The sequence below is a fragment of the Leuresthes tenuis genome, unplaced genomic scaffold (genome assembly GCF_036924035.1).
Source record: "Leuresthes tenuis unplaced genomic scaffold, fLeuTen1.0.hap1 SCAF_12, whole genome shotgun sequence".
Taxonomy (NCBI): domain Eukaryota; kingdom Metazoa; phylum Chordata; class Actinopteri; order Atheriniformes; family Atherinopsidae; genus Leuresthes; species Leuresthes tenuis.
The window spans coordinates 3,267,000-3,288,185 of record NW_027325366.1 but is presented as its reverse complement, the minus strand read 5'-3'; the positions used below and the strand labels follow the sequence as shown (position 1 = coordinate 3,288,185).

At 41.7% G+C, this 21,186-nt stretch overlaps 1 protein-coding gene across 2 annotated transcripts in view; it reads right to left on the bottom strand.

Moving 5' to 3' along the window:
• pard3bb (par-3 family cell polarity regulator beta b) overlaps nt 1-21,186 on the bottom strand; it is a 200,558-nt gene that overhangs the window by 154,076 nt on the left and 25,296 nt on the right. For both annotated transcript variants that reach the window (XM_072397832.1, XM_072397833.1), the window contains exon 3: nt 4,804-4,957. In XM_072397832.1, the coding sequence (XP_072253933.1) occupies nt 4,804-4,957 (154 nt within the window). The remainder of the gene's footprint in view (nt 1-4,803; nt 4,958-21,186) is intronic.

The window sequence follows — 21,186 nt, the reverse complement described above, 5'->3', positions numbered from 1 at the left end:
CCCAACACTCTAGATATTATTGGGCTCACCTCCACACACAGAGTTGGCTCTGGAACTAAACTCCTGGAAAAGGGCTGGACTCTCTCATACTCTGGAGTTGCCCATGGAGAGAGGTGTCTAGCAGGTGTGGGGATACTCACAAGCCCAAGGCTGAACGCCTACGTTTTGGAGTTCTCTCCGGTAAGCAAGAGGGTCACTTCACAGTAGCTGCAAGTCGCAGGAGGGAAGATTCTGACTTACGCAAAAACAGCAGTTCAGATTACCCGGCCTTCTTGGAGTCTCTGGGTGGCGTCCTGGAGGGGGTGTCACCTGGGGATTCCATTGTTCTTTTGGGGGACTTCAATGCCCTTGTTGGCAAAGATGTAGTGATCAGAGGAGTGATTGGGAGGAACGGCCTCCCTGATCTAAATCCGAGCGGTGTCTTGTTTTTGGACTTCTGTGCTAGCAATGGATTGTCCATCACAAACACCATGTTCAAGCATTAGGTGGCTCATAAAGTGTGCTTGGTATCTATGATTGACTTTGTAGTCTTGTCACCTCCATTGCGAATGCTGCCTCCAAGAGCTGTTGCCTGAAGGTTGTCAGTGCCTGTCATGGCGGTACCTGGAGGACCAGCTGGTAGACGTCAGCGGTGAGGGAAGCCGTCAAGCTGAAGAAGGACGCCTTTCAGGCTTGGTTGTCCCGGGCGGCTAAAAGGACTGCAGCATTGGTGATTGCTCAAGCAAAAACTCTGGTGTGGGAGGAATTCGGAGAGACTTCTACTTTTGGTTGGCCTCAAGGTTGTTCTGGCAAACAATTTGACAGATCAGAAAGGGAAAGCAGGGACCTTCCCAGGTTGTGCTTGACCTGAGTGGAGAACTGCTGACCCAAACTGGGGATATTGTCGAGCGAAGGAAGGAGCACTTGAGAACTTGGGGGAAGACTCGTCCATCACCTTGGCAGAGGTCGTCAAGGTCATCACAAAGCTTCACAGCAGTATAGCTGCAGGGGTGGACGAGATTCGCCCTGAGATTGAAAAGGCTCTGGACATGGTGGGGCTGTCTTGGCTGACAAGCATTTTCAATGTCGGATGGAGGTCTGGGTCAACGCCTCTGGATTGGTAGACCTGGTCGTTGGTTCCCTCTTGCTCAGGGAGCATGGGGTACCGGATTCACCTTTACGAGCTACCCCATCCCTGTATAACCAAAGACCTGTGTACGCATTCTTGGCACTAAGTTGAACTTGTTTACAGTGCGTGTTGGACTCCACCAGGATGTTGTTTTGTTGACTTCAGGACCTTCAGCACACATTGGAGAGGTTCGTCGCTGAGTGTGAAGCAGCCGGGATGAAAGTCAGCTCTTCCAAATCCAAGGCCGTGGTTATTAACCAGAAAAAGGTGGAATAATCTCTCTGGGTTGGTGATGAGTCCTTGCCTCAGGCGCAGGAGTTTAAGTATCTGGGTATCTTGTTCAAGAGTGATGGCAGCTTGGAGCAAGAGATGGACAGATGGATAGTGACCTAAAGAACAAGATCGCAGATACAAGTGGCTGAAATAGGTTTCCTTCAGAAGGTGGCTGGGCCCAGCCTTAGAGATAGGGTGAGTAGTTCAGCCATGCAGAGGGAGCTTGGAGTAGAGCCGCTGCTCCTCCGCATCAAAAGGAGTCAGCTGAGGTGGTCCATTGTTGAACATGCTGGTGTCACAAGTGGCTAATTTGCAGATTAGTGTGTGCAAAAGGTAACATATGATAGTGACACTTTCACATCTTATAAGCTTTCAGCACAAAATCATCATGTCACAGAAAGTGATCAGTGGAACATAGCACACTAATGCCAGTGGTGCTGATGGGGCTGGGAAGGGAGTAACAGAAATTAAAGTCAACACTGAAAAAAATCTGAGCAAATATATCTAAAAAAAATTACATTTGTGGTATCATTATTATCTTTGTGGTACACTCCCAAACCTCAAATATACTATCCACGCTTATAGGCACCATCAATCTATATATACATTAAGAGCACTGTCATAGAAGCGCCTATAGCTCAATTGGGAATATAATGGCAAGGGTGGTGGTGCTAGTGGAGAGAACTCAATCTGGTCGGACTACTCAAAGGACATGCCAAATGATATTTGTAGGGTCACATATTGATCGTCACAAATGGACCCTTGGTGCTCTTAAGAACGGCTGGGGGATATGGATTACATCAAACCTAATCAATTCATCTCCTTGAAAAAAGCAATGAAAAAGGGATGGTTGGATGGGGGATAAAGGGGGACATATTTTATCTTTTATATATATATTTTTCATCTTACTGTAATTTATGACAAAAGTAAGGGATTAAAAGAGGTGCACATACAATGTATAACTGTAATTGACAGTTTAATGAACAAAACGTGTAACGTGTCGATCTAGATGTTTTTTAAATGTTACAAAATACTCTTAAAATGTACATTTCTATTACATATTTCTATTACCGAGGAACTGTTGAAAAGTTTCTCAGCCATCTGACACAGTCCAGGCTGCAGTGTATACTGACATCAGCCCTGATATCAGATGTTAAAGCCTGTGTGATGTGTAACTAGTAGAGTTGAAAGCAGAACAGATGTCGTAGAAACAGTAGCATTTGGACAGACTGTAAATTGTAAATAAAAGATGGATGAAGCCACAGCAACATCACCCATGGTTTTGTGGATTACTGTTTTAGTTTAGGGGTAGCACAGTTGTGTGGTAGGTAACACGATCGCCTTACAGCGAGACACTGTGGTTTTCCCCCACAGTCCAAAAACATGCATGTCGGGCCGTTTTGAGGTTCAAAACAAAGCCAAGGTAAGACCAGCAATCAGAACCCCCACACCCCTGCGACCCTGAACAGGTTAACATGGGTTTAAAGAATGGATGAATGAAGTCTGACTTTATTGTTTGGCTATGGGCATCTGGATTTTTTTAAACCAGGAGTAACGAGCAATGGGTGGATCAGAGTGTGACCCTACGGACACTTTCATGGCCATAAGGCTGCAACTTGGCCATAAGGTACCCTCCACTGTAAAGAATACATTACATCGCTGGTAGTTTTCACATTTTTTATGAAAAAGTTTAAGAGATAAGTCAAGATACTATCAACAGGAGGCTTGCAGAGAAAATGGGGGTGAACAGAAAAAGAGGTGCAGTACGGATTAAGAAAAAGTTAGGAAAGATGTGGAATGAGCTTAACATAGAAAACAGAATCAATGAACAATGGACAATGAGCTGGTAAAGACGCAGAGAGGTAGAAATGCAGTTGGACTGGGAGGCGGAACATCAGACAGTGGTAGAGGCCTAACGCTGACCTTCCACCGACAGTGATCGTCTCCAGAGCTCTGTTACTTCTAATCTCCCATGACAGTCACACATTACCACTAATCTTTGCTGACAGGCGACCGTGCTGAAACAGACTAAACTTCCCGTCTTAACAGAGTCTGGATCTTACAGCGAAGGCCGCTTCATGATTTAGGAAAGTAGAAATGTCATTTATGTTGCAGCTGTTGAGAATAAAACAAGAGATACACAATATTAATGCAGATGTGCTAAGTTCTACTGTAGAGTACCGGATAAAGAGAGTGAAACTATATAATCTGAGGGGAAGGAGAACACAGTTTACACTTAATGCATGAGCATAATCACACTTTTTTAAGTCACATTTTGAAGACAACATTCACAAAATGTATTGAAAAGTCAGTATTTGCTTTCTTAGCTGTAAGCACACCCAGTCCATGACCAATGTGGTTTGTTTTGTTCCAGTAAAATGACATTTTGACATGTCAGTATGACAGCTCTAAGCCGCCTCACTGTACAGTATTTCCACTAAACCACTTGACCTGAAGTAAGACAGAAACAGATGGAAAGGAGAGAAAGGAAATGAAAGCCCTGCAAAGAGAGACATGCTATGAAAAGAAAGGTCTGGTCCAGGTAACAATAAGCAGGCAGACATCAGTTCATGCTCTGCAGCCTGACAGAACACATGTACTTCCTGTCTCCACATCTGACTCACTATCACACACACCTCATCGTGCATCTCCACGACACTGCCTCCAACATTTAAAGTGTTGCCACCTTGCTTTCATTACTGTCCCACCCATCACATCCTGACCTTTGTCTGCACTGGAATCTTAAGTTACCAGCGTGCCTCCTGAGTATAAAACGGCTCTGAAACTTTGAAACTTTGTTTTCTTCCCATCCTAAGTTTATTATTGTTAATTGCTTTTAAAATTAAATTAGCAGGCAATTAACAGAAATACCAAACTGCTTTCAAAGAAACTTTATGACTTCTGCTATTAGTACTTTTTATTTTAGAGTTTATTTTTACCAAAGTATTAATCAATAATGAATAAATCAGCAGCACTGAGTGTCAGTGCAAATGCTGGTAAAAATAAATTTTGCTTGGGTTAACAGGACTTTTAATTGGAGAGCAAGAATGCTTGTAGTTGAAAAAGTTACTCTGGAGCTTCGAGTTCGAATGTGTTGAGATGCAATAACAGATTCTTAGCGTGGGTTAGTTTCAGAGAGCTCATAGGTGAGATATAAATTAAACCAAAGTCATAACAAACATGTCTTCCCAGGGATAGACGCTTATATTTTTCAGCTGAAATAACAAGTATAAAGCACATGGTAACATCTAAATATAATCCATGTAGCGACGGCCAGGAGCAGTCAAACATCCCAGCATTAACCAAGGCATTATCAAACTGTTTCTGACACAATGTTTCTTTCAAAAGGTTTGATGAACACAGACGTGAAAATGCCACAAATCAGTTCAACGCACAGCCGGGCGGCACAAATAAAGACTTACTGGACTTGAGGGCTGAGGAATTGACTTCGATCTCTCCTCCTGTGATTGGCTGGAAAACAGAGAGCTCAGCTTGGTGGAGGTCAGGACTGGGGGTCAGGCTTGTGTTGGCCACACCCCTCTGCTGGGCTTCCTGCTCCTCATACACCGCCATCAGCTAAAGAACAAACACACAATGTTACTGGTTATTATCTTCTTATCTTTCTGTATCTCAAAGAGTGGTTCGGACAGTGGTTCAAACAAGATAGCGTAGTTGCTGCTTTAGTGGCAAAACACAGCTTTTCCTCTGAAAAACAGAAACAAAGAAGTCTTAAGATGAGTTCTTTTCTCTTGCCCGGTTGTCTGATTTTCTAACTGGTTGTGTGTAATAAAAACTGTCCCTTCGGGTTAGCGCTACACAACTCTGAGCTCAGAGGCAGCGTGAATGTAAGAAAGAGAACATTTGCTAAAAAAGATTCAAACTAATTACTTTCTAATGCTTTTACAATTTTAAACCAGAGAACAGTTGGACCTCATCAGCAGGACTACGCCGGACGAACATATAAGAGCATTTGATGTGTTGTATCTGATCAAAAAGAGCATGCACACAACACGTGTGTTACCTTGTGGATGAGGACCCTATAGAGGACGTCCAAGGAGCCCAGCATTCCTGTGAGTGTGTGCCTACTGATTAACGGCTGACTCCATTCGTGTCCCTTCGCATGTGCGAGACACTCGGCGAGCATTGAGTATTGCACTGAGTCTGCGTTTAGCCTAACATGGCACAGAGCTCATCAACAGTGTTCTGGGGGCCTCCATGCAAAGGTTGAATAGACCTGTGTGTGTGTGCATGTGTGTGTCTGTGACTCCTGTGTCTATAGGGACTCAGAGTAAAGAAAGGGGACTTTGCCAGCAATGCCAGAGGCTTCCTGCTCCAGCGAAACCAACACCCCATACAAAATCCTTGTATGTAAAATACCTGTTAACACCTGCTTGTAGCTTTTCTTTCAGATACAGCAGTCTATAAAATCTATTGATTGTGTAGAAACATGCACACTTTCTATCCAGCACTGCCTCACCAGGCAGAGAGCAAAATAGTGCGGAGTTACACAATATCGCACCTTTTCTTGCCATGTTCTCATCCATATCTCACCAGCTATTCTCTCAAACTCTCACACATCCATGTTCTGTCACCCTCCCCACCTCCATCTGTCTAACACAGATTTCTCTCATTGTCCTGCTCCATCTCTCCCATTATAACAAAACCAATGTGACTCCTCTGAGTTTCCTTTACGTCGAGCTTGTTATTCTAATCATCTTCCTCTTTGTCAGGATCTTTTCTTTCTACACTTTCTTCGTCATGTTCATTTGGAAAATAAAACCTTTGTTTAGTTATGTAACTATGATGATGGCTGGTTGGCCTTTCCGTCAATAAGCTGCTTCAGAGCAAACTTTGAACAATTCTTCTCCAGCTCTTGCATGGCAGCATGTTGCAGAGATGGCAATGAGTAATACAGAGATGAGGATGAGACGGAAGCATCTAACAAACCTGCACATGCTTTTTAAAGCAGTTTCAATACATCTGTCAGTTTCACAGTAGAACCACTTTCTGATTAAAAGATGAAAACTCCCAGATGGGGCCAGAGATTTTTAAGTGTCAAAGAGTGATCAAGGTGATAAGAAGGATGAGATCTTTGCTTAAGTCATGTTCAGAAGGAGACCTGCAAAGCAAAGGCACACCATCCTGCACAGAGTGAAAACAAAACGGGGAGAAACAGAATTAGGATGGAAAGTGATAGATGTGCTGTAGTGTAAAAACCTTTCCAATGTCAGAGAGTAAGAGCAAAAAGCCTGAGACAGCTACAGAGGTGACGTGTCCATTTTCTGCAAAAAGAAAACTTTGGACACATCCTCTGCAGGAGCTGGTGTTCGGCTGCACTTTACTGTACCGGTGTGCGTTTCCAGCGTGTCGTTATATGTAACCTCAGCACGCTATAAGAGGAAGATGCCAGTTACATTTGTGTTCTACCAGAGCACACATCTAGCTCTGATCGTGCTGCTGACGAGCTCGTGTACAAACACCTTCATCCATTTGAGAGCTTGAACACTTGAGCTTCTTTATCTGGTTTGAGAAGATTTTGGGACAAATAAATTGTTTGCTTTGAGCTTGATGTAAGATCAAACTGAGTAAGTTTGTGAGCTTTACCGTGTATTAGTGACTCTTAAAATATCCATGATTTCTGGAAAATAACATTTTTGTGTTACTTCTAAGTTCTATCTGTATTCACTACATCTTTAGTGTGTGCTAAAGACAAGGTTTGCACAGATTACATCAGGTGAGTGGATGCTAGTGTGGGTCCTGACAGGAGGGAACCACATTCAAGCACACATGTTTTCAACTTTTCTTCTTTGGAAGTCACAGCTGCTCCTAAGATCAACACTACTCTCCTGTTCTATTTGACAATTTGAGGTTTAAGCTGCAAATAATTATTCAATTTAGGAATGTGTACCAGACCTCAACCAAAAAGTCCAAGTAAATACAATGATTTGTCTTGCAGCTTTGCACAGCTCAAAGTTATCAAAAGAAGATGTTTTTTTTAACTATTCATCAAATAAATCATGCAAAAATAGAAACAAAGTCAATGAGAGGGGCCGTGACACACTATGAACATTACAAACAGCACAACTGTGAAGATGGAGCTGGCACTGTGAGAAGTCTGGACAGATAAGGGCCCCTGACGGGTTTAGCTCACAGCTAAAGAGATGCAAACATGCTCTAAAGGCTGTAAAAACCAGAGGAAAATAACGTGTCCGTGCTAAGAAAGACATGCAGTAATCGCCTAAGGTGTGCGAGGACGATGGATAAGTGCCGAGCTGGATCCTGGTGTTCTGCTGAAATTAAAAGGGAACATGAAGCTGATACAGTCAGACCAAAGGAATTCAAGTATATAACACGGACAAAAGCACACAGACAGCTTACATTACCATCTTTTTCCAAATGATAAGCTTTTTAATCAGCTCGATTGTGGCTTGATTGATTACTTTAGTGTGGATCAATAAAATGCTACAATCTGCGCCTTGTATAGAGCTTAATAACAGTGCATGAACACACTCTCACAGACACACACTCACACACACACAAAGCCTTTGAATATGTTTAAGCTAGCTATACACCACTGACCTTTGATTTCCACTCAGGACCACTTTCCCTGAAAGAAATCCATGATGCCCGAGTGAATGTGTGTGTGTGTGTGTGTGTGTGTGTGTGTGTGTGTGTGTGTGTGTGTGTGTGCGCGCACGCGTGTGTGTGTACTTTGGCATCCTATGAAGTCACCAACAACCTTGGCAAGGAACATTTCACCACCGCAGCTTTCCCATCAGAGCCATACATGACAGCACTTGTCCCTACAGCATGAACAGTCAGGGCATGTTACGCTGTCCATGTTATTTCAGAAGCTGGTCACAACTTTTGCTGCTGGTTTGACAGAGATGCACAGAGAGGAAAAAGAAAATCAACAACTGAGATGTTTTCCCATTGCAAATATGTTAATTTGATGCCATCTGTGCTTTAGCAGCTCTTCATGGCGCTTCCTTGTTAAAAAAAAAGAAGCTGTTAATGAACTCTGACGCTCTGAACACAATGAGTTGAGGATAAGAACAGATCTTCCTGGTCTAAAATTACAGCTCATCACACGCTGATGCAACTGTTCCTCATAAGAAACAAACCCAGCCTGATCACCAAGTTAAACACACGTGCACGTGCACGCACACATACAAGGATGCAGGATGGACTGACAGCACCACCTAGCTCTAGTCAACAGCAACTGCATCTAAAGTGTATCATAAAGCCATTTCACCCCCCCCCACCCACACACAGGTCATCTATATGTTTCTGATTACACCAAATTAACTGTTTCCTGCCTGTGATCCACAGATAAAAAGCTTTGAACCATCACCCTGCGTAGCTTCACTGAGCTGTCAAACCATGGTGCCCCACTGAGCCCATTTCTATCAGCAGGACAGATCCAGGCTCACCACCTTCAGAACGTTCTGACGCACTTCCATGTGATGGGCAAAAATAACATTGCAGATTACAAAGAGAATTTGAATGAACCCCAAGGCAGATCAACTCTTCTTCTTCATTACGCATCACGCTGGCTTTTTTTGCCTTTCATCAGCAGATATTCCAGCTCAGTCCCATTTAGCCCCCTGGCTTCACTTTGTCTCCTTTCTTTTTTCTCACCATTTCTCCTTCTTTCTCTTCTCTGGCTGCCCTGCTGTTATTAATCTATTTATCCGTTTTTATTATTTTGCTTCCTCTCATTTAACAAGCCTCCTTTGGCTTCTTTTTCTCCCTCTGCTCCAGTTCTTCCCCTTCGTCTCTCCCCTCTGAGCTGTAGCAGTTCCTTACAAATCAGCTGATGTAAATCATCATGTTCCAGCACTTTGCTCTGCTGGATAGAGCCACATGGCAACAAAGAGCTTATTGATTAAGACATGAATCTGATATAGCAGCCCTTACAATCTCACACTCGATATTCAGTTTAATCTGACTATTTAATTCCAGTGTTTAAGGTGTTTTATGACTATTTACACTTACTGTTTAAGGTAGAATGAAATAGATAGAATGAAAGGGAAAATTGCAAATCTCAACATTACAAATGGATAAAAAAATTTTTTAAAAAAGCAGAAAACTGAGAAGGATGCGCACGTCATTATAAAAGCATTTACAGCTATGCTACACAAAATGACAAGGAGAAAAATACACACACACAGTCCGACTGTGGCTTTGGAACTAAAATCGATCCATCACCGCGGTGATCGATAACAGGGATGGTGCCATCTCTGTATGCAGAATATGAATGGATGAAATTCACCTGCTCAGCAGTTTCAACACTGTGCACTGAGCTGCGTGTCTGTGCAGCTCTGTGTGTGCTCACCCTCTATTGATCTCCAGTCACCTCACCTCTCTCTAGAGCTTGAGAAATCAAGACAAAACCGACAGGAAGAAAAAGATGAATGGAGACAGAAACACTGTGAAGAAGGAGAAACACAGACATGCAGCCGTGGGGGAGACCTCCGGTACAAACTGTTGGATGCTGACAGGGAGCCAGATTAAAACACACACAGACAGACATTCAGCCGTCAGAAGTGGAACAGCCTCCTTCAGTACCAGCAGCAGAAATGTTCAGTGACTTTGTGAACTTCAGACAGACCCTTTCTGTCGCACAGCCAACATACAGTGACAACTTCTGTTTCCACAGTCCCGCAGATGGTGTGTGTGCTTGTCTACACCCATTTGTTGTAGAGTGCATGATTGCATCCCCACACATAGCATGCATTCATGCTTTACACATGAAGAAGAATATCTGTGAGCGAGCATGTTAGTGCATATGTGTTAACTATCTACCACCGTCTCCCTCAGGCTGAAACTATACCACAGTTGGCCATATGGAACAGCATTATGGAAACTCTGTGGCACAGATGGGACACATTCTGTCCATATTCTCAATGATCTACCAAGAACAGCCAAAACGGTAGCACTCATAACCAGCAGAGCCTGGAACCACAGAAAACTGCCACTTAATAGAAGGAGCTGAATGAGCACTCGTGCACTGGATTCATGATCGCCTTGATTTAAACGTTACTCAGGAAAATGAGTGGTGTTTGCAAGAGGAGACAAAGTCTGCAACAAGCAGCCTAAAACTCAGAGCGTAACTGTTTGCATCACTTCTCATCGTTCCATATTAAATCTGGTGTTACAGCCAATCACAAGCTGGGGATGCTTCGGGTGGTTAGGCCCCTGTAACAGTCACAGCCATTTGATTTCCCATTGTGTACCTGCACAGAGTACATTAACCCGTGTCCATTACTTCACTCTGGTCTGGCATCGGGCGACTCACTGCTTTAATGTTAGTCAGGAGCCTGCCGGCAGTGCTGAGTCAATCTGAGAGCAACAGCCGTGTCGAAGCTAAAATAACAAGCTGCTCACTTAATATTTGAAGAATAATCTAGGAGACACAATACCTGCATTTTCTATCCAGCAACAAATTCTTTTTCATTTATATTTATAGTACAAAAGGTAAAGTGAACACAGCACAATGAATGAAGATAAGGCATTTCTTTAGGTCAGTATTTAACAGCACCAAAAAAGGCTTCAGAAAGCACAAATGAATGAACAGCTTTGAATCAAACACTGAACATTAAAAGTATTCCTAACATGGCACAACAAAAGAGTCAATTAGTTCTTAAAAAAAAATTAAATATGAGAGATTTTAAGTAAACTGATTAATACTTCATGAGTCCCTCAAAAGAAAATGATTTTCACAGCATAAAAGAAAACAATTCTATAGTTATCAGTCTTTATTCAATATTAAAGTCACCATGTAGGGTTATGGCTGTGGTCAGTAATAACCTGCTGGACTGTTCAGTGTGACAGCAGAGCTGAAGAGGCCTCTGACTGAACACACTATGTCCCCAGCACAGATGCAAAGCCACTCACAGAAAATACACAACATGTCGCTGCTAACACTGAAGAACCAAAGTGTGCTCTCCACTTCCAGGACAGTCCGCTGTCCAGGTGAACATCTGGAGGCCTCTGCCTTCCAAGGATGGAAAAATTGTTCAGCTAAGAAATCAGTTATTCTTTCATTTAAAAGTCCTCTCTGCTCTTCTGTAAAGAAAATATTCTACTTGATAAATGACGCACAGAATGTGTGTATGAATGTTACTGACCGACCTGTGACCACAGAGACTTTGCAGTGCTCCAGATGTCACACCAGAAAAAGAACTGGTTTTGTGTGTGATTGCATTGATGTCTTAAATGTTAGTGGTCTGCTGACAGAACTTTGCATTGAACCTTTCTGCTCTGTCAATGTTCACATTTACGTTGAGGTTTAATCCTCAGCACTCACATCCATTGACAGTTCAATCAGCCACCTTTCTCTCCTTTCTTTCCAGCATCTTATCTCTTTCAATGGGCTCTCAACATAACAATGACTGACTTAGCGGCTTTAGACGTAGGATCTGCTGTCTGTCAGATATGACTGATTAAGCCTGAGACACAAACACACACACACACACAATCACATCATGCGTGACACACATGCAACTACAGCTTCAAACTTGTAAACACACAGTGTTTTGATGGATGTAATCTGAGGATTAACAAATCAAAAGTTAACCATCAATAACTGTCAGCTGAATCAATGCCATGTACACATAATCCACAGAACCACACAAACACACTATTCAAGCTTATCAGTGCACAAAGTAGCCTTTTTAAGGGATACTAACTAATGACAAATTCCTTTATTTCCTCGTATCAGACAGAAGGTGGAAGTAGGAAAAAATATTTCAGTCATTCACAAGCTGATTATCTCAAACTTTCTGGGGATTATGGGTTCAAATCCTGTACTGCAGACTATGCATCTGCTTCAGAGTTACAAGTACTCAATCAATCACACCATGTCACTTCCAAACAAAACAAAAACTACTTTCAGCAAATATTTCTGCAAAGGCGTATAGTTCTGCATTTTAAGCTTCAAAAGGGTCCGCAGAGTAGATGCCAAGAACTGTGACAGTTGCACCACACATGGGTCAACACAGACCGTCGTGCACTGTGGCCTGGAGCTGACGGCGCACGCTCACACAAACTAACATCTGCAGCTTGTTATTGTGATATTCAGATCTACTGCGATCTACTGAGAACTTGAGAATCAAATCTCCTCAGGACTGGTTTGTTGGTGAGGTTCATAAAGGAAAACTTCTTGATAAAACTACTGAATGTGTTGTAAGGAAATGTGACCGGGCTTAAAGTGAAACAGCTCTTCGCCAAAGCATTGGACGAGCACTAATAAGATAACATAATAATAGTCTTTACACATTTAAGGAAGCATCAGTGAGCTGTAAAAACAGCTTAATGAATGTTTTCAAGGTGAAATCAACACAAACTATGAAAGGAATGCAAAATGTCATTTTAGGATTTTTAGGAAAACTTGGTTTAACTTGTGAAAGTTTAGGAAAAAGTCACTGCAAATACCTCTGACCTTTAATTAGCACAAAGCATATTTCTCTCGCTCCAACAGTTCATTCCCCCCCCTCCACCACCACCTACTCAAGGTGAATGACAGAAATTATGTGACGCCTACTCGGGGAGCTGATGATCTGACTGCGTGTGCGGAAGAATGAGTGAGTGTGTGATTAGGTGTTAAGCAATTAAATGATCCCGTTATCACACTCAGAGACGGGTTCACTCTTCAGCTCTCCCAGCCCAGCACATTACTCCGTCAATGATTTTAAATCTTTCTTCTAACTGCTGGCAGTTTGTGTGTGATGACAACATATACACATTCGATAAATCTTCTGTGAAAGCTCATACGCTGCAGACACAGAGGTCACATTACGCTGCTTTTCTAAAAGGGTTGACATGAGAAGTGGTCCTTCCAGCATCTCTCAGCTTGAGGTGAAGAGAAAGGCTCGTAACAAGGCAGTGATTGCATTAGTCTTCAAAACAGACGGCATCATGTTCACAGTGCCGCAAATCAAATCCACGTTGACACTGAATGATAGGTGCTTAACGAACAATCCACCTTAATACAGATTACAGCCCATAAAAAGCACAGAAACACCGTTTCAGATTGGCCTTCAATCCCTCTGGTAGATTTCATCGAACAGCTCAGGGCTTCTGCCAGCAGAAAGCATCTTATCGTCAAAGACTTAAATGGCTATGACGTGAGGCTTTTAAGTCATTAGATTAAGCAGCAAATTGTGCCATCTCTGCTGTGGCCATAATGAACTGCAGAATGACGCTGACAAGTCTTCCAGCGTCCCATTTAAGACACTTTGACGCTGTAGTACACCTCTTTGTGCCGTGGTAGTCTCAGTTGATGTGCATGTTCTCACTAAAACCGAATTATTTTAAATGAAATCATTTTGTTGTCTGACATTTTAGGAGCAACCATACAAACCGGTCAAATCTTGTAATAAGTTGGGAATGAATTGTTGAGAATTGGAGCTCGAGTATTTTGGGGTTAGGCTGGCCTCAGCCCCACAGCTCGGGTCCAGGAGTCTGTCCTCCTCTTCATCCAAAAGAGCCAGCTGAGGTCATTAGGACATCAAGTAAGAATGCCTTTCTGATGTATCAAGGCAAGGTGTTTCAGGCATGCCTCAGCCAAAGTCTGATCAGAAAAGCTGGAGGATGTGGCTGCAGAGAGGGATCACTGGCAGATAATGGATGGAAGGACAAACAGAAACCAGTGGATGGTCATCTGGTCTCATGAGGTAACAGTAAAGGCTGACATGTTCCCCTGTTGCAATGAAATCTCAGGAACTGACAGACAGGCAGGAAGCTGTTCATCTGGTTTGACCAGAAATGTCACGATCCATCCCAAACAAAACACTCACTCAGCATTTCATTCGTCATCACAATGAATCCATGATGAGGTCGACTTCATAACAATTAACAATCGCATGCAGCGCTATCCATCCATCCACTCTGAGAAGGTCTCAGGTGCAGATGTGTTCCTTAATTAAGAGCCAAGGTCCATGAACACTGCAGGCTTTATCCTTTATTATTCTCATAATTAACCCCTTCACTTTCACTCACCGTTTCATTTCAGTGCTTCTGTTAACACTTTCTCACCTAAAATCAATCTTCCATATCTTGCCATTATGTTGCCTCTTGCCTACCTCACACACAGTCACCATTAACCCCACATCCGTCTTTATTTAGCCATCTCTTCCCCTGTTCTTAAATTACCACCATTCCTCTGTCTTATATTTTAATTACTCTAGCAATTAACCCCTTTATCTCTTCAACATCCCGCTCCTCCTTTCTAACTGCACCAAACTGTCTCACTCTCATCCTCTTGATGTGCTCATTTTCATCATTTCTTTCTCTCTGGTTTTCTGTGTCATCCACCCTCCAAATAGCTTCTACCTCTCAAAAATGCCATTACTCAATTAACCCCCCTAGTTCCTGGTTAAGGCCCAATATGTGTCTCAAGTCTGAATCACATCTGTATGTGCCTTTAACAAATGAAGGGTCCACACACACACAAATGCTAAGACTTTAAGGTGTGACTCAGAAATGATTGGATTCATTAAAGGAAAGAGGTACATGGCAAAGGGAAAGGAAGGGGGTGAGAGGGAAGGTAGAGGCCAAATCATTACTAAATACTTGGAGAGAACTCAGAACACGGTAAGGGAAGAAATGCATTTGAGTAAAAAAGGAGAGCAAGAGGACCCAAGAAAAGAAAGTACTGGAGAAAGGCAAGAGACAAAGACGGGCGTTAACTAGCTGCATTAACAGATTGACAGTTACTGTTAACTAAAACAGTGCAAAGGGAGAGAAAGCGAGGACAAAGGCAGTCCAAAGAGCTGTGAGAGGGAGCACTTAGGTTCATTATGGTGAGATCCCACTGTTGTCTCCTCTTTATCCTGTCATAATGAGCAGCCTCTCAATGTAACAGAGATAATGATACATTAGCCAGTCTAGGATGACCTTCAAGAAAGATTTTTCCATTAATTAGAAAAAACTGAGGCCAAACCATGTCTCCTTAAATAACGGTTTATTATTATCTGTAAGGTTACTGCAGTGCACACACGGATTCACACTAATATAACGGGGAGCAAACAATGTTTCTGCCCTGAACGTTAGCTATTTACAAAGGGTATTTGCTCCAGCTGATAATAAGTCTGCTAACTGATTTTTCTTTTCTGTTTTTAACTTTTCATAATGCAGTACAGCCTTCCACACTGTTTTCTATTCTCTTGTAAGTTAACACTGGACATCGCAGCAACAGCGACTGCAAATGTCCATTTATGAAAAAACTAGGATTATTTTCAATTTCATTTTATTTTATTTGCCACTGGTCAATTTCATTTACAGTTCTTCCAAGGAGCATATTACACCAGTCAGGAAGTCACCAGCTTTACACATGAAGTCACCAGCTAACCGTCTATTGTAGCTGGTAACAGCTGATGTCTCTTGTAAATACTTAAAGAATCCAAAGAGTGACTTATCATTTCAGGTATACATCATTGCTAAATTTTGCAGATCCTCACATAAGAGCATTTGAGTTTAAAGTGAATGATAACATCACATGAAGTGTTGTTTGCTAATGAAAACCTTCAGTGTACCATCGATTCAGCAACAAACTGGAACAGATTTTAGCTTGCACTTACGTGGGTCAGGTGTGTACCACATATGTTTAGAGGTTTCACTAATGATTAGTAAATGAGAAGCAAAACACTGGGTTCTATATTAATTAGTCTGTAGCAGTGAATTAACTGTGTGATCCTCCCATCCATGTGTGCGTGTGCATCTGTTCACATGCATGCGCACATCCACTGACACAAAGAAAAGGAATACGTACATTTAGCAGATGGCTGGTGGTTAAAAGAGTGTGAATGATAAAATCTACCCACTATTCCACTGTCTTGTCCATTATTCCACTCCACTGCTTCTGAAGAGTGTAGAGAGTGTGTGTGAGGGTGGGCGTGTGCGTGCATGTGAGTGTGTGTGCATGTAGAAGCAGAGATATATCTGTTTATTCAGCATGCACCACATATCTGTGCATTAGTGAAACAACCTAATCACATCAATTGTGTCGTAAATGAACAATATTAAAATTAAAGCATTAAATTAAGGCATTAAAAACAGCCATTTAATTTTTGCTCGAGTCTACTTTTATTGTCTTTGCCCATCATGTGTGACGGGTTGCAGGCAATCAAACTAATGGAGCATAACAGACCTATTCAAAATGTGCCACACAAGTAATGTTGTATTACCCATCTGTGCATGTGATCATGTGAAGCACGGTGTGTCTGTAACATATGAGGCTATGTGACGTGAAAGGTTATGTTTAAAGAGATCGTCTGGCTGATGGGTTATGGGGCGTGTTGTGTGGAAAAATGGAAGACATAAAAACGGCTGCTGCATTTTCAAAGGATGATGCACTGAAATCACACATAAAAATCACAATGCATGCACTTAGAATGATATCTAATACATAGACGTCATGCAAACACGCAGAAACTTCGTGTGGGGGACCCTCAATGATGTAATGCAACCCTATACCCGCTCTAACCCTAATGATGAAAATGCCCATCTGAGCCCTTGTCCTAATGCCAACAGTAACCTAACTTTAATTTAATCTTACCTATAATCTGTGGCAGAAATATTACTTTTTCAGAGTTTTAAAATTCAAACCGCTCCTCAAACCTTTACAGTAAAGACAAAGAACTGCAAAGATCAGCACCCTGAAGAGATTCAGGTTTCGTCTCGTTACAAGATGATTCGTTGCTCTTCACACTGACTTTCAACACAGCTAACATGGCAACAAATATTCACTATGAAGTAGGGCTGAGCGATTTTATGGATACGCGATATATAGATATTTTGTTTCCCGATAAAGTAACGATTTTTCAGTCGCGAGTATCAATTTTATTATCTTTTCTTTTTTTTTTATAGCAAACTTTATCGACGTTAATAAAGTCTATAAAGTCAGACGTTACAATAAGTGAAAACACAGAACATTAAACAATGCCGGGGGGGGGGTCACATTATACAAAACAGTGATAAATTAGTTCATAAAAAGGTTATAGAAAGTGCATAGCTCAGTGGTTTTGATGGCTTTTCTGTTTATAGAATGTAGGATTGTTGTAATTTATTGTTTTAGCTCTTTCTAAAAAATTTTAGAAGATGGTTTGTGAGAGTTTGTAGAGAATTTGGATTTGTGTATATGGTATTTAGGAAGTAAAACAAGCAGGTTGATGATGCTATATTCACAACATAAACTGCGTACGCTGAAGACACGGTTGTGACATGTTTGTTTGTTTCCGTTTGTCTGGCGGTGTTGTCCTTCTGGTTCAAAGGTCGGACCACCAGTCCAATCAGCTACGATTCATGTCAAATCACACTGTCCCTTTAAAATCTTTCAGAAAATGATGTGTATTAAATCGGATCGAATCGAATCGTATAAAATCGCATCGAATCGTTGGTTGACTGCCATCTATCGTATCGTATGGTGAGATTAGTGTATCGCTACAGCCCTACTGAGATAGAGGAGGTTGTGCGAGGCGTTCCCGAACTTTACTTTACTTTGGTGTTTTCCACAGTCCTTTTTTTACTTTTACAAACAACTTCTTCTGTTATTTCTCATGTTTATTTGCTTAAAACATTTGTGTTTTGGTTCCAAGAGCTTCGAACATTTTCGGAAATAGTGAGACAGTATTTTACAGCGCTGCACCAGGGCACTATCAGCTGTGTATTTCATTAATATTCATTCCATATCAGCATCACTATTAATAAACGTTTTAGTAATAAACACAGTTTAACCTGCTCCTGTTTTTAGGTAGGACAGCAAGTGGAAAAAAACATCTGATTTTTTTCCCACTGTGGTATTGAAAATGAGAGCAGGTATAGAATATTTTCCTTGGTATTGGTATCAAGCTTGAAACTCTAGCATCGTGACATGTTCTTCTGTCAGCCAAGTTCAGGCTGTGGTTTCATGTTGCCATCACATGACTTATTCAGTGGCTGAAGTAAAGCAGACATTGATATCGTACAAAATAAGTGATGGTTTTACAATATTTAAGCAAGATAAACTCTTTGAGTTGGAAAACAACCTTTGTTTCCCCTTGTGGATGCCTTAGTCTATCCACCAATGTGAAACATTACAAACCATACATTTGAATATCTTAGTTTTTCTAAATTCTTCATTCTGGACTATTTTAACCACAAGTTAAAGAGCCAGCACGATTGTGTTGGGCTGAATGTCAGTTACAACATGTACAGCTTTATACTAATTAGCAAAGGACTACTTTAATCCTTAACGACATCCACAAGTTAAAGAGACAGCATGTTTGTGTTGTCTTATTGGGCTGCATGTCAGTTAACAACTTTAACCCCACTTTGATTTATTCAATAGATAGACCAAAATAAAGAAAATAATGCACATCATCTTGAATCAAGCATCTAAATCTCTGGTAATCACCTCTTCTGTACAGCTTACCACATCCATGGACATGGAAACTACACCTATCAGTGGCAAATAACACCAGCTGCTGCTGCGAACAGATGCAGCTCTGAAAAAGCTGAAGTCTCCCACAGCTGAGGTACCGACTTTGCAATAGCGTGCACACACATTAATGTAATAGCTGCTGAACATGTTAGTGCTTGAAACAAATAACTCAATTAAGCACCAACAATGACTTTCATTTGGCAACAGTGTGGAAGTAGTGATAACGTGTGGCTGCTGCACAGTTTATTTAGACTTAAACATTGACAGGCAGAGCCACAGTATCTGCGCAGTGCTGCTGATTGACTTTGTCACGTCGGACTACTTGAACTTCAAAGCCTTTACAATGAAACTGGAATAAAGTTTCTTAAGACATTCATGAGATACTTTTAGTTTAAATTTCTCAAAAGACAGTTTGAACACATTCTGTTCTCCAACACAGTTGGCCGTCCTGTTATTTTGATGTATGCGCTGTCTTGTCATATGTTTGTGCACATGTATGATATATCTATGACCACATCTGTACCGCAGGAACTTTCCCCAAGTATGGGGAAACTTTAGATGGTCCTGAAGCTCCTACACTCCCACAACAGGGACCAGGGTCTATCTCAACTATAACTTTTCAAATGAGCTCGTTTCTCACTTTTGTGAACACACTGAACAAACTTGGCAATTCTCGCCCAGTACAAGCAGCAGGGGAGAGATGGTGTGCACTAACAGTGTGAGCTGACTAGTGAATAAGGAGGGAGAGGGCGCAGCGACTGTGAGAACAAAGTTACTTTTCTTTTGCGGAGGAGGGTTATTGGTTTTGGTCAAATTCCAAAGCTCAAATATAAGCATAACACCAAAGCACAACTATGTAGGAAGGTGCCAGAATACGTGAATGAAGCCAACAGTACCAGATACTTTGGGTCAAAATGCAGCCCGTGGCAAAGGACTGATCAACCTTTCCAGGAGATGATTACATAAAGACAAAATGAAGAACAAAGGAAGGCGTATGTGGAGGCAGATGGAATGGCTTTCGGTGCGAAGCATTTTCAAAGTGAAGAAAATCAAAAGCTTCTATTAAATGAACTAGTTTCCTCCAGAGAGGGAACACTGCCTGAAGGTGTACGAAACACTTGTTTTATTTCAAATGTCTCATTAGCTGTATTCAGGGATCTTTATCTTCAAGTCTTACAAACTATCTAAACCCACTTGTTCTCCAAACTTGGTTCAGGTTTTCTCTCTCTTCCTTCTCCTGGTCTGCTGCACATCTGCCTGCCCCCCCCCCGTCCTTTATTCCTCCCTTTTCACCAGCTCAACGATGTCATTTTGAGGAAGAAAATAGAAGCCAGTCAAAAATGAGACAATTATGGCCCTGTTGGAAGGGTTAATATGCATAACGCCCCATAATCCTCCCCTACAGTTTCCATCAGAACATTAAGTCTGTGCAGTACGTGCACACTGATAGAAACTTCCAAACATTTTGTGAGGAGCAGCAGTAACTGAAATCACACACACCAAACCACAGTTAACGAGTTGATAAGTAAAGATGATGTGGTTGTAATGTGATTATTCATATCTGCTTGTTCTGCTGTGACAAGATAATGAAGACAATAGACACCAGACAGTCTGGCAGCATTTGAGTGGATTCTTAGGTAGCTGGTGATTAGGCTCATGCCACATTTTGTGTTTCAGTGTGTGTGTGTGTGTGTGTGTGTGTGTACTGCTGGTTGACGTGTCAACATTAATTGAACCATGACCCAAATCAAAACAATGAGACTTGAAAGGGATTAGAAAAACATGCCATATGAAATACTGAGGAGCAATAATTTGTGTAGGTGGCCTCATTCCACATTTAATCCCAACATTTCAATCCCAGATCATTTCCCAACAGACAGACTTCCAACAAATCCCATCGTTCAGGTTGCACTTCTGTGTTCTGCTTAATAATCATATTAGTATTGTGTTAAATGCTAATGAATGATTTTCTCCTTATCAATTTCCCCTTCCGATAGGATTTTTTTCATCACTTTACGTATCAAATCATCTGAGAAATGATTTCAAGCTTTAGCAGTCCTAATTCAATATGACGGAGGTGGAACTTTGTACTTTTCCTTAATTATAAAGCAAATAGTGGTCGTTTTCCCCATCCGTCTGCTCTTCACTTTGAATGTGGTCACTGACTTCAACCCGTACTCATTCTGCCTGCTCTGTTATCTCTTGCTCCCAGGGTCGACCGGGATTGACCCCAGACTCAGTCCACATAATGGAAAGCTGTTCTACTCATGAAGTTTTTTACATCTTTACTTTGCTATGATTTTAGATTAGATGTTAGATTATCTTAAGCAATGAAAACATGCCATCTGTGTTTGTAGCAGACCTCTCAGCTGAGCACTAG